The 14,568-nt window shown below is 46.5% G+C and overlaps 1 protein-coding gene across 1 annotated transcript in view; it reads right to left on the reverse strand.

The window, feature by feature from the left end:
• KIF7 (kinesin family member 7) overlaps positions 1-14,568 on the reverse strand; it is a 797,909-nt gene that overhangs the window by 111,691 nt on the left and 671,650 nt on the right. Inside the window, exon 16 of the mRNA XM_069624313.1 lies at positions 260-458. Within this exon, the coding sequence (XP_069480414.1) occupies positions 260-458 (199 nt within the window). The remainder of the gene's footprint in view (positions 1-259; positions 459-14,568) is intronic.

Genomic DNA, 14,568 nt, shown 5'->3' on the forward strand with positions numbered 1-14,568 from the left:
TAGCTATGATGCCATGTATCCCTAGGGCTAGCATTTTGTCATCCAGAGGGCAAACTTGCTCTATTGAAAGTCTGCATGAATTGCAGAGTCACGTATCCCCTATATGTCAGCAATACATTTTTTTAAAAAACAAATCTTAAAATATGAAGTAGCGTAATCTACATTTAGGGCATAGCACCATACCACTAAAGGGTGTTCATCAAAATATTATCTTAACATGGTTGAGAGCCACCTCTTTTAGCCATTCAACAGATGTTACCTTGGCACTGTTGCAATAAGAGCTGCAGATTGCGCTCATGTTCTTTCTGCTGCAGTGTCAACTGGCGATCCATCTCCAGTCGCTGGCGCTCCACAGCTGCTTCCAGCCAGTACACCAATTTCTGCTGCTCATCCAGTTGCATCTCCAGCTCGTAGAAGGCAATTTGCTGTTTGTGTTCCTCTTCCCGTAAAGTCACCACCTGTTGAAATGTGGCACACACACACGAATCACGTAATGGTCATAAGAAAAGTAAGATACTTATTTCAAGCTATGGTTCCCCTATGTTGATAATTCATAGATGCAAATGTTTTAGAGTACTCAGTTTTCAGGTTTCGATTACATAAGGACGTAATATATTAGTTTCAATTTAGTAGACCATCCAATTCATTGACATCTCCCATTTCAACAAGCAAATTAATGGATGGATGCTTGAGTCAACAGTTTGCATTTGTATTTGTATTTTATTTATTTGTAGCGCGCACCAGGCCCATGGGTATCCGGGCGCGAAAACTTAGAGGACAAGGTTACAAAAAATGACATCATATATGTTAGGCAGAAACCTGTGCAGTTCCCTTAGGGACCACTGCAAAAGGCTTAGGACTACAGGTGTTGGCAGTAAACCCAATTGGTAGCAGTCTGTACCACCCAGATTTACCTGGTAGCTGTGGCTGAGCAGCCAGACTTCTCTCAAGAAGAGTTAGACAGTATATAGAGTATACAAGATAGGTACCAAAATACAGTAGCACAAGCAAACACTGACCAGAGCTTGGGTATAAAAGTATATAATTATTTATTTAAAAACACTTTGTAATATACACTAACTCTAATATGGCAAGCAAGTTCAAACACAGTCACTATTAATATATATATATATACATCCCTGATTACTTATTGAACAAGTCTTAGTTAAAACACCACTTATTTTCAGACAGAGGAGAGCGCTTAACCTAAGATGGCACTCCAATAAGTTAATTAAAAAGGGAGGGGAAAAGGCAGAATTAGGAAAATACACAATACCAACACTTTAAGAGAACCAGAGCAAGTCAGAAAAGGCAGAGTCTACTGAGGAGCAAGAAAGTCATAGGCCAGGCCCACTCTTGGAGAGAGCAATTCGGAATGTGTCCAAGATCACACAGTTCAATAGTACTTTAAAGAGTCTTTGAAGATAGTTCTAAAAGGGTTGGATCAAGTCAGGAAAAGTTTGTTTGCAGGTCCCAAGTCACCCCAGGATAGAAAGTCAAGGATTTACGGGACACCTTGAACAGTCTGTTGCAAGGGAGACCCGGCGGGACACAGTACCTGAAATGGTGAGAAAGCTCCAGCGGGGGCAGTTGTTCCTGGCAGCGGGTGCAAGTCGGTGCTTCGTCCAGGGGAAGAGGAGATCTCGACGTGGAGGAAAGCTGGAGGTCGTTGGACTGCCAGGGAAGAAACCAGCCGCAGAGTTTCCCGGTTAAAAGGTACTACCCTTTTATTCGCGGTAGTGGTGAAGCGTGGCTATCCGGCCGCCGCGGTTCTTGGCACGTGTGATTCGACCACGAGATGATCCAGGAAGGTGAAAAAGAGGGCAAACTGGTTATCCCCACCAGTTCAGAGGAAGAAGACTCTCCGGGATGAAGATCTTCTCTGTCGTTGGGAAGTGGTGAGACGGTTCAGCAGGGCTCCACCGGTGGTGTCGTCGTTGCAGGTCGGCTCAGCTTCTCCCTCTTCGGATTCTTTGGTCCTGTGGCGGCTTCTTAAGTTCCAGTCCCCAAAGCCCTGCTTTTATGCAGAAAACCCCCGTTCATCAGTCCTAGCTGTCACTCAAACATGCTAAGTGGTGAGCCGTGCGGCTCACCACTGGGCCAATCACACAAGAGTGCGACTTGAGTTGCCAAGGCAACTCAGTCCAGGGTGCCTAAACCCCCTCTCCCACACATCCTGTAGACCCAGACAGAGTGGCACCACTTTTGGAGGCTTCTGTGCAGATGCCCACCAAAAAGTGGAACAAAGGGCTCGACTTGTGTTGGAGTTACAGAGGCGAACACAAATGTCATTTTAAAACCGAGTCCTGGCAGAAAGACCCAACCGGGGAATAAATATTAAATAAATAACCCGGCGGTATCTTTAACATTGCACCAAAAAAGTGGTGCGTTTATAATGAATGGGAAAATCCCATAGGAAATATTCCGGTGGAATATTTTGCGTGGTAACTACTGCCACCAGCCAGAAACTCGACGAGGGGGGACTGTACAGTGCCCCCTCGAAAAACAGACCCAGGGGCAATCTAATTACCCCTACCAGTACTTCCACAATCTGATGGTTTGTACTGGTTCTGTTCACAATTTAAGACTAGTAAAGTCAATGGTGACTTTACATGCCCTGGGAGACAGTAGTCAGTCCCAGGGTATGGAGTCTATGTTTGGGGGTCACTATGACACCCGTGTGTTACTGCACTGAGGGTGCTGTGTCACACACTTACCAAAAATACATGCAACCCTATGGAGTAAAAGACCCCATAGCCCATAAAACACATTACAAAGACAAAGGATATCTCAAATCATGTCTAAGAGTGGGAGAAAAAGGAGAAAGAAATAAACCTCAAAAATCCAGCAAAGCTGCTGGGGGACTCACTAGGTTTGGGAAATTAACCTGAACAGAGAATTCTCCCTAACAATATACAAGATATACAGGAAAAGAGTAGATTTACAGAAGTTGTGTATATAAAATATATTATAATGGACATAATTACAGAAAGGAGTGGAATATGTAATCAAACGTAAACCTAGAGTGAAAGCATAGAAATATACATCATATACAGCAGAGTGAGGCTTGGTCACTCTGAGCGTATCAAAGGGACATAAGTTAAGCGAGGCACAGTTTCAGTGGGGGCTGATGACTCAAGGTGATAGCTGCAAGCAAAGGCTGAGTCAGATTTGAGCATAGAGCCAAGATTTCGTTTTCTGTTTGAAGGAATTAAATGAGGACTCAGATCTGATGTTGGACAGAAGAGTGTTCCAAAGCTTAGTAGCTAGAACAGAGAAACTCACGCCCCCAGCTTTTTTAAGTTTAAATTTCGGCAGAGATAGGCTGTGTGTCTGAGCTGTTCTTTGGGATCGTGAGGAGGCGTGGAGGGAAAGGCTGTTGGATAGGTAGGGTGGGGCCTTGTTAGTCAAACATTTTTGTTTAGTTCAGTTGAGTTTCCTTCAAGCATGATATGCAATCTCAGATTCATCTGCTTACAGAGGAGGGTGAGCAGATCCCATATCACTATATCAAGGATCATGCTGAAGAACCACAGTTACTGGTCATGTTTTTTGAGCAACCTTTCATAGATTCATGTGCTTTTGGAATTTACCTGGGAGGTAGGAACCAGAGCCTCATCTGAATTACAGTATTAGAACAGCTTTTACACTTTCTCAATTCTGGTGTCAATGTCCAAGATAAAATGGATCAAAGGTTGATCATGTTGGTCCCTTTAATATTTTATTTTTATTTATTTTTTAATTTGTTTTTATTGGGATCCATAGGTTGAACATACAATACATCATAATTCTACCCTATCATGGGAAGCGGCAGTAAAACCGAAAAACCTGGATCTAAACAGTTTTTACATTTTGTACTTCAACATGAAAGAAGAGAAAAAGTAACAGAGTGAAGGAAGTAAGATAAAAGAGGACAGCCATCCCCCCTGCCCGCTTGCCCCCCCCTCGAGGTTTCTTTTGGCCAATTGGAAGCTGGGACTTCTTGTGTTTTCGGTGACAGACTGGCATTGGTTCTCTGACTCATGTTTCGCCCTTACTCTTTTAGATACTTACTTGGCTGCACGGTCAGAAGCATTGGTTAGGGTCTCCTAGCGGTGAAGTTCAGTACAGGTTTGTTCATCGCTGAAGGCGGGTGTGGGCATTTGATGTCGTGGGGGTGTGCTTGTGGGGTGGGTTGTTGGGGTTGCGCAATTTGTTTCCCAGTATTCTAAGGGGAGCCATTGCATGTCGATATGCGTGTGCTTTTCCTTAAATGCCACCGTGAGGCTCTCCATTTCATAGATATCCTTGGCTTTACGCAGCCAGTCCTCCTTTGTGGGCAGAAAGGCTCCCTTCCATTTAACGGTCATACAAACTCAGGCTGCTAGGAGTAGGTTTTTGGGTATGTGTGGGAGGACCCGATAGTGTTCCTCTATTTTTTCCACCACGGACAGAACCAGGAGTGGGGCGAGATCCCTATTGATACCTTCTATTTCGAGGATCCAGCCTAGGATCTCCTTCCAATACATCTGTGCTTTAGGGTAGTCCCACCACTGATGCCAGTATGTACTGATTTGAGAGCACCCTCTCCAGCAGTAGGGGCTGGTACCGTTGTACATTTTGGCTAGGCGGCAGGTTGTAATAATTGCCATTGAGTGAGTATTCTGCAGTTGTGCATTTTATATTGGACAGCTATTGATGATTTCCAGACTGCTCGGCATACTGCCTCCCACCCTTGCTGATTGTTCTCCTAACCCAATGCTTCTTCCCATTGACTCTGTGTGCGGGGGGTGGGCAGGTGACCTTTCTAGTAGTGCTCGATACATTTGTGCGTTCTGGCCTTTGGCTCTGTGTGTTCAATATTCTTTCGAAGGAGGCGATGGGGCGTTGCAGCTTTTCATTCCATCTCGGGTCTGTGAGGACACCTTTCAATTTTGAGGCCCTGCTGTGCTTCTTCTAATTCCTCCCTCGTTAGGAAGACTCCTTCCTTCCACATCTGGCCTGCTCTGACTAGCCCCTGCTCCTACTGTGGCTGGAAGTGAATTGGGTCTATAAGGATGTCTCGAATGGGAGGAGCCCAGATGCAGCTGAGGGTCGATGGCCAGGTAGTTATTCCCGTCAAACTCGGGTTTCCCTTTTTCCAGATCGACCACAATACTCCCAGAACCGGGTGTCCGAGTGCTTTGCGTGGGATCGCTTTTCGAGGTGCCCAGAGCCATTCCCCCCGGAGTGACCAGGGCAAAGGGCCCATTTTCAAAGTGAACCCACTGTTTGTGCTTGGACTCTGAAATGTGGTCTACCAGAACACAAAGCTGTGCTGCTTTAAAGTATTCCTGAAAGTTCTCTGGGAAGGATTAATGTGTTATAGGCCATGCACAGTTTCTTTCTCTCCCATAAGAGTGCGAGCAATGTTCTTTTGACTTCTGGCAGGAAGGCGTCTGGCAGGATTACTGGTAGGGATTGTTACAGGAAGAGAAGGCACGGGAGGATGTTCATTTTTATTGCTGTAAACCTACCTGCCCATGAAAGGCCTAATTCCGCCCAGTTCTCTGTGTCATGTCGAATGTGTGCCCACAGCGGTTTGTAATTCGCTGGGTACAGATCCTTCAGCTGTTTTGTGATGGTTATTCCCAGATATCTGAAGTTGTTTAGCGTTACCTTTAGGCCCCAGTTCTCTGGGTTGGAATCTGGGTGCATGTCTCTGCTTTTCAAGGGTAGGGCTACTGTCTTTTTTCGGTTGATCCAAAACCCAGAGTGTGCGCTGTATTCTTCCTTTCTGGCCAGGAGTGCTAGGACAGACTGGGAAGGGTGGGTTATGTAAACCAGGACATTGTCCGCAAAAAGGGCCATCTTATATTCTTTGCCAAATTTCTGAAGGCCAATTATAGAGTTTGCACTACGGACAATCTGGGCCAAGGGTTCCATGACCAGGACGAAGACGAGCGGCGAGAGGGGGCAGCCTTGCCTGGTCCCTCTAGTTAGTTGAAATAGGGGGATGCTATGCCATTAACTACAACTCTTGCCTTCACGTTTCTGTAAAGCGCGCATGCCCATTGCATCCATCCAGGTCCGAAGTCAGCCTTTTCAAGAATATGATTCATGAAGCGCCACTCCATTTGGTCGAATGCTTTTTCTGCATCGACCGAGATGAAGGTGGGGTCAGCGTCACACGGTTCTATTGTCGCCATTAGATTTAGCGTTTTGCGGACATTGTCTGAGCCTTGTCTACCTTGCACTTATCCCACCTGATCACTGTGAATTAAGAGTGGAAGGACTCTGCTTAGTCTATTAGCCAGGATACTGGAGTATATTTTGGCATCTACGTTTAGTAGCGAGAATGGCCTATACGAGCCGCACTCTAGCTTATCTTTACCCTCCTTTGGGATTACAATTATTCTCGCCTCAGTGAATGAGGGTGGGGCTTGACCTGTGGACATAATGTCATTGAATAATGGGGTGAGGGCGCCTTTTAGTCTCTTCCAGAAAGCCGGAGTGAAGCTGTCCTGGCCCGGGGCTGAACCCGCTTTCAACTTTGATATGGCGTGGTCGACTTCTTCCGTCGTTAAAGGGGCGTTGAGCTGTTGGCGGTCTGTGGACTGTATTCGAGCAAAGGACATTTTGGCCATGAAATTTGTCCAGCTCTCTGGGGAAGGATTGCAGTCAGAGGTGTATAACTTTTCATAGAATTGGGCAAAGCGGGCCGTTATGTCCTTTGGGTCGGTCAGGATGGCTCCGGATGGGGAGTTTAGTTTGTTCACTGCTCTTTCTGCCCTTTGCTTTCCAAGTCTTGCGGCGAGCAGCGTGTCGGCTTTATTGCCTTGCTCGTAGTACTTTTTTTGATAAACCCAAGTACTTTTGTTTGATAAACCTAAGGTGGGCTAATGCTTTCCCCTGCCAGATTTCCCTCAGATCTTGTCTAAGTTCCCTTCTTTCTGTTAACACTTATTTTGCCCCTACTGCATCTTTCCCCAGGGCGGCCTCTTTTTCACTGATTAGTTTCTTTAATTGGGTTTCTCTAAGCTGTCGGATTCTTTTGATTGAAGCCCCCTGGGTCATTATAAAGCCTCTTATTGTGGCTTTTGCTGCTTCCTAAACAGTGTTGCGAGGGGGGTCCCCGGTGTCGTTTCTTTCAAAGAACTCTCTTATTTCCGTGTTCAGGGACTCTCTAAAAGGCCCATCTCTGAAGAGCATGTCGTTACATAGCCAGCGTTTGTCTGTTTGTTGGGACCCAGGTCTAGTCCTATCAACACCATATCGTGATCCGGCCACCCTATTGGTTCTATATTAGCACTTCCCAGATGGTGTTCAAGGTCCCCCTCCAGGAGAAAATGGTCTATTCAGGTGAAGGTGTTGTGCTGGGGCGAATAGAACGTGTATGATTTTTGCCAGGGGAGGTGGGTTCTCCAGGCATCTATCAAAAGGTGTTCTTTAACCAGGTTCCGGAACCCTCCTGTGTCTTGTGGGGGCAATGCACCTTCCGTGTAGGACTTCCAATCTAGTGCCGGGTCCATGATCAGGTTGAAATCACCCTGCAGATCAAAGAAACTACCCTTTCCCTATCTAATCGTGCGAGGAGGTCCTCGCAGAAAGTCAGTTGCTGGGTGTTGGGGGCGTATACTGAGCACAATGTGACCTCTCTTGATCTAACGGTTCCATGTAGGATTATAAATCTTCCGCTCGACACGCATAGCTCTAAAGACTTGAAATATATGATGCCCACTCCACCTTTTTTGTCTGGTCCGGACGCCGAGAAAGCCTCTCCCATTTGCTTTCCCCGCAGTCGAAATTCCTCTCTATGTTTATACTCTGTTTCTTGAATGAATAATAAGTCTAACCTGGACTATTGGAACAACCTTGTCAACATGGATCTTTTTGCGGCAAGTTGAGACCCTTTACATTTAGAGAACCTATGTGTATGATGTCAGTCGCCATTGAAATGCTGTGATACATGCACTGCGTACAATAAATTTGAGTGGGTGCGTAGTCTTGTGCTCACCATTCGTGTGACTGTGCGTCTGCTGCGCACGGCTGTCGCCGCAAGGTGAGTATACGGGCAAAGCTTGTTCGCAAACAGAGTTGCTTGGGTGAAGCGTGTTCACCTCAGGTTTCTTTTCTCTTGTAATAGTCATGCTCCTTGGTTCTCGAGATACCTCCCTTCTTCCCTCCTACCCCCTCAAAAAATAAGAAAAGATAAAAAGAATAATAAAATGTCTTTTACCTTAACTTCGGAGACGCCCTAGTGCTAGCATAGGGCCACACGACGGGTGTCTCCCTGTGAACCCGAACGTTTTAACTTTCAAACTTCTCAACCATGAAGAGGGTCGGTTGTCATTTGGCAACTCTAGTTGCTACCCAGCCCGGCAGATTATGTTTCTCAGAGTCTGAGGAAGATGCTGATTGGAGACATTTCACAATCCTTTCTTCGTGCGGCACTGTCAGTTCAGCGACTTCTCACTTTTCTTTCCCCCTGCGTCTGCCTCTGTTGGACTCCGTCTTTTCAATACACTGCTTCATTTAGCTTGTACTCCCCTAAGCGGGATTCAGCCTTTTGCATTTCCTTGCCCCCTTAGAGCGTCCTCTTCTCGGATTTGGTCCTAGCGGTCTCTGTGTCGGCTCAGATGAGGATGGCATTTCTTCTCTGTCCTTTAGTCCCTTCAACACTTGTGCTGCTTCGTCTCCCGAAACCACGCTGTATTTTTCATCTGCGTAGTCAAAAGAGTGAAAAGGGGTGGCCCCACCTGTATCTCGTGCCGCACTCGCGTAGCCACGTAGTGAAGGGGCGGCAGGCCCGTTTTTGTCCGAGAGTAGTGGCGGACAGATTGCGATATATCTTTACTCTGGAATCTTCAAACTCTATTGTCTCCTGTTCTCTTGCTAACCGCACGATTTCAGCTTTTTGCCTGTGATGGTGGCATTTTGCCAGAACGGATCTCGGACCGCCTGGCGGACCGCCCGCCCGGTGGACTCTGTCAAATTCAATCTTAGGAGTTAGGAGTGTGGTGAAAAGGGAGTTTATCAATGCTTTCACTTTCCTTTCTAGGCTTGCCGGGGTCTTGTCTGGGGTCTCCTTTAGTCCTTGAATACGCATATTTGACCTTCTTTCTCCATTTTCTAGGTCGTCGGCCATAGCTGCTAGATCAAAGTTCCTTTGCTCTAGGTCCTGTAGTCGAACTTCCATTCTCATTTCCATGAGGTCTGTGGATTGCTGGTAGTTCTCCAATGCTTCCACTTTGTCTTCCACTTTATGCACTCTTTCTTTAAGAGCATGAACTGTGGCGGTCATGTTGTTGCTTAGGGTCCAGATTTCTCCAAGCAGGAGGCGCCCATCCGCTTTAGTCGATGCTTTATGGTCTCCTCCTAGGATGAGTGCGACCTCTTGGGGTTGGGAGGCCACCATGATATTGTTTTCTCTCCTGAACCTCTGTAGCTTCTGGGCTGTGTCGGGGTACAGTGTTCCCTGCATGCGCTTCTAACAGGCTACTGTTTCGGCTGAGTCCTTGAGTCTGTATGTTGCTAGTTCTGTATACTGTGTGTTTTGCTGTGCACTCTCAGCCTCTGATTAGGGCTCGAGTCTGGGGTAGCAAAGTCTCACACTCAGGTACTATTACCTTTTTGATGCAGTTTGGCAGCGCTATTTGACTCCGCAGCCGTGGTTGGAGTTTGCTTGACTTGCGATGGCCCCTCTTTATGTTGGGGGGTTTTCTCCCTTTGGGGCTGCCCTGGCTCTGTGCTCCCTAGGGGGTTGGGTGGACCTCTTTGATTTTAATTGATTTGTTTAGTTGCTGCTGCCCTCTGAAGTTGAGTATGCTTGAAGAGCTATGCCGGCAGGAGGCAGCTTTGAGGCATGCTTGTAACTGGTGTGCAGTTACCTGGCCTTTTCAACATAAGCACACTTGGGGTTATATTTGTGGGCTCTCCATGCAAGTTTTATCTCCTTTTCATCTGCTGGTAATATGGCTTGAGTTGCCTGCTATTGGTGATTACTTTACCCTCTGCATAAGGGGGGGGGGTTGTGGATCTCCCAGGGCTCAGTAGGAGATTTTATGCCCCTCTTGCAGGGTTATTCCCTGCTGAGCTGCCTCTAAGCGTGGGGGACTGTGCGCCGAGATTGTGGCGTTGCTGGAGGCTTAGATCTGGGTCTCACTGTGTAACCCTACTGCCTCGTGTCGTGCTGTGATAATGGCGGCGACTCACGGAAATTGCAGAGGGGAGTGCCGGCTGATGCCCTCTTCCAGGCCCAAGAGCGGTTTTATGGGCTGGCAGGCAGAGGGGGCCTCTGTGTCCTAGCCTGCAGGGCGATTGTGTAATATTTGGGCCTTAAAATGCCCTGTGAGGTGCAGTTTCTTGCCGCGGCTGTGCCTTGGTATCAGGGGGAGGGTGGTTGTTACAGACCCCCCCCTCGGTTCCGCTCCTTACCGGGTTGTTCCGTGCCAGGGCTGCTCTTCTGCGTCCTGTTGTTCGGGACTGCAGTGCTTCGGGTTACACCGTGTTGTGGGTGGGAATTCCGGATGGCGCGCTCAGCCTGGCCCGTTTGTGTCATTAGGGGCCAGCGAGCGGTGAGTGCTCTTCTCCCTTCTGCCTGCCCGGCTGGGTCGTCCCGTGCGCCTCAGTTACTGTTGCTCAGTCTCACCACGCTGTGGTGACCGGGCCGCCGGAGCTCTGTATGTAGAGGCTGGGTCTATGGCAATTCCGCACTGATTCTTGCTGGGGACGTGCCAAATGACAGCTGATCACTTCTTACCGCAAAAAGATGTATTTAAAGTACTTGCGGGCTTGGCAAAGCTCTAAATACCCGCCATTGCTTGTGGGTTCTCGAGGAGGCTAGCGTTCAGGCTTTAATTCTTGCCTGCGCCCCCTGGTGACCTCCTTTAATATTTATTTTAACAGTGTGTTAGCTAAATATCACTCAACTCATGGTAGAGTGTGCCATAATTGCATCCAGAAGAGTCTTTGTACATGTTTCATAAAAGCAGTTGGCATAAAAGACAATTTTGTCAATCAGTCGCTTTGAAATAGTATGTCCTTTGTTTGTGCACCCAAGCTGTACGAAGAACTATAGCCTTGGGGTCTTTAGGATTTTCAAAACAATAACAGTGCCCTTTTAAGGTAACTCTTCAAGGAGAAATTATTGACATCAAAAAAGGAACATTTCAGTCAGACCAGTTTCTTCACTCAGATAGTGCCATAATTGCATTTCCTAATTTATTTTTGAATGATATTGACTTGACTTTGTGTAAGATCCCAACTATAGGGAATAGTTCACAGTCCCTTTAAAAATTGTTTGGGCAACAGTGAGAACTGATGTTCATGTTATCTGCATCTAGAGATGGTTTCCAAAAATACTTTATATGTATACATCCTACCAGTCTGATGTGGACAGGGACAACATTTAGAAATTATTTTGTTGACACCAATGTTTAATTCTCTTCAAAGGCTCAACATGGGCTCAAAACAAGCAGTTGGTCACCTAGTAAGTTTTAATTGCCAAAACCCTAGAACCATAGCAACATACCTACACAGTGAGAGACAGCGGATTGTGGTGGGTTATCCCACCCATTACTCCAGTCTCATATGAGGAGATAAAGATGTGCTGGCAACTTGACAACTGGTTGGAAGGGCAGCTGGAGATGCTCTTAGGACCAGATATAGCTCATTCAGGTTTTCACACCCTCAAAACTAAAAGACATGAACAAGCACACACAAGCTTGTTTTACCAATACATCAAAAATATGCCTATGCCTGAGGCATTCTTAGACTTGCTCACCCCCTTCTCAACTTTCTCAAATGAATAAATAAGACATGTGAAAAAGTCCTCTGCAATGTGACGGTTGGTTCCCAGAGCCATTGGGCGACGGGCTTAAGGCAGAATGGGGAGAATTCACAGAGTGATCTACCTCCATCCAGGTCGCTTATGAGGGATCAGTCATTGTACTACCACCACCACCACCAATCTCCATGCCATCCCCCCCAAACAGTTACTTGAAAGTTTCACTCACCCCCCTTCATCCTAGGATGCCACAAACCCAATTTTCATGCGTACCGTAGCCATCTTTCTCTGCAAGACCATCCGCAGACCCAAACACCTGCCAACAAAGCTAGCGAACATGCACAGCCTTCACAAACACAACACTCCTTACTTGCTCAAACCTCAAACATCAGTTTTTCACAGGCTCAGACAGCTCACCCTGACTGACCATATACACATAGGAATTCCAAAATAGTAGGTAGGGTCCACATAGTCATAAGCCAGGCCCTATAGCCTCAATCTGACCCACAGAAGAACAAGTTACTTACCCCTGGTAACGTTCTTTCGACTGGAAGTATACATTTATATTATATACAAGCCAGAGTAAGGAAGGATGATATCAAAGGAAGACTGACACAAGTGACCACAGTTCAAGGTGTGATAGACACCTATCTAAACTTAAATCTAATACCGGAGCAAGCTACGACCATCAAATAATAATGCAGTCCTAGTAGAGTCTCGTAAAAATAAATAAATAATAAAAGGGCCTAAACTAAAATACCTATTGCCAATCCTTACTGCTAAGCTACAAATAGTTTGGGGTAATGTTCATGAAAAAGAAAGAAGTGTTCTCTTCAGGTCGTTGGCCTCCCTTCCCCACGTTTTCAGCACGGGACAAGGCGGTTCAAATGTTAGGCAGAATCATATGTAGTACCCTTTGGGAACACCACACACAATTAAGGCTACAAGTGTAAGTACAATTTCTCCTTTGATACAAGCCTGTACTACACAGTAAAGTGGTAGCAATGGCTGACAGACCTATCTCAAGAGTAAAGTAAGCAGTACAAGAAGTTACACAAAGGACAACAATTACTATGATTCAAGCAAACACTGATTCAAGGTTTATGAGTAAAAGAATATACATTTATTTACAACAGTTCACTATCATAAAGCAGCAGAAAATCACAGTCTTAATACACTACAACACCCCCGAATCAATTATGGACAAGTTAGGCTCAATATGAAGTCTGAGCCAAATGGCACTCCAGTAATTTAAAAAGGGGAAAAGACAAGGTTATTCAGAATTAACAGCACCAACAAGTTATAGGCAGGGCAATCTAGAAAAGGCTACTACAACTAGGATTCAAGTCAATAGGCCTTGGCCAATGTTAATGGTTCAGAGTCTTTGCAGAGGATCACACAGTTCAGAGTAGTTTGCGGTTAAGTCTTTGTCAGGAGTTCAAAGCGAAGTTGGTCGGAAGAAAAGTTATTCAAAGGACTAGAGAAGGATAAGCCTTCTGCGAGGCGAAAGATCTCAAGCACTTTCACCATGGTCGGACGGAACGAACTACCAAATTTGCACAGTACCTTAAAAGCAGAAGAATGCTGTAGCTGAGGCAGTTGTTCCTGGCAGTTCCTGCAGGCTCACGGTTCCTGAAGCTCCAGTCGTGGTGACAAGGACGACGGCGGGAGGGTCCTGCACTGCCCAGGGAAGAAGCCAGCAGCAGAGCAAAACGTTGAATAAAAGGTGTGCTCCTTAAAACCCAAACAGGTTCCGTTCCTCCTGGATATCCGGTTCACTGCAGCGATGCACAGCAAATTCTACCAGGAGAGGGAGGCCAGCGTTTGGTGTTTGGCGAGCTGGTTGTTCCCACCTAGCTCAAGGGAAGAAGATTCCTTGCAGATCTTCTCTGTCTTCGAAGTTTCGGGCGATTCGGACCTGCAGCAGTGCTTCAACAGGATGTGCAGTAGTTGCAGCAGACTTCCTTCAGCTTCTCTTTGGTTCTCTCGATCCAGTGGTGTCTCTGCCTTCCAGTTCCAGAGACTGGCTTTTTATGCAACAAATCCCCCATTCACACAACCTGGCTGTCAATCACATAGCAGGGTGGCTGTCCTGGCAGGACAGCCACCTGCCAATCAAACTAGAGTGCAACTTGGGTCTCCAAGGAGACCCTGTGCAGAGGGCCTCAAACCCCTCACTCACATCCTGTCCACCCAGACACTCAGGTGCCTAAGGAGGGCTTTGGTGCAGAAACCCGCCAAAGGACGGCGAACAAAGGAACCAAACCTGGTTTGGCGCGCAGAGTAAAACACGAGAAAGACCTTTACAAAAAGAAATGGCGAATAAACCTGAACGGAACCAAATAAAAATAAAAGGGGTCCAGCGGGCTAGAGTTTGAGGCTACCACCATAGCCTCTAACGCTACCGAGGCTATTTTCATAGCTTGCGGTAGAATAAAAAGGGTAGATACCACTGCCACCAGCCAAATCTTAGAGAAAGGGGAACATAAAAATGTTGCATGAGAATTAGACAAAAAGGGATAGCTATTAACCCTTCCAGTACTCGATTGGAAGATAGGGTGTACTGGGTCTGCAACTTTAAAAAGACTAGTAAAGTCAATGGCAACTTTACATGTTCTGGGAGACAGTAGTCAGTCCCAGAAAATGGAGTTTAAAGTGGGAAGTCTAAAAAGACAACCCCCTGTCACTGCACTAAAGGTTCTGTGTGACACACAGTAAAAAGATGATGCCTATGGAGTGGGTGAGACTCCATAGTCCATGAGCAAAAAATGTACAGCACACAGCAAAACACATGTAAGAGTGGGAAAAAAGGCTCGCACTCT

This window comes from Ambystoma mexicanum, chromosome 11, assembly GCF_040938575.1.
Source record: "Ambystoma mexicanum isolate Mex_15411 chromosome 11, UKY_AmexF1_1, whole genome shotgun sequence".
Lineage (NCBI taxonomy): Eukaryota > Metazoa > Chordata > Amphibia > Caudata > Ambystomatidae > Ambystoma > Ambystoma mexicanum.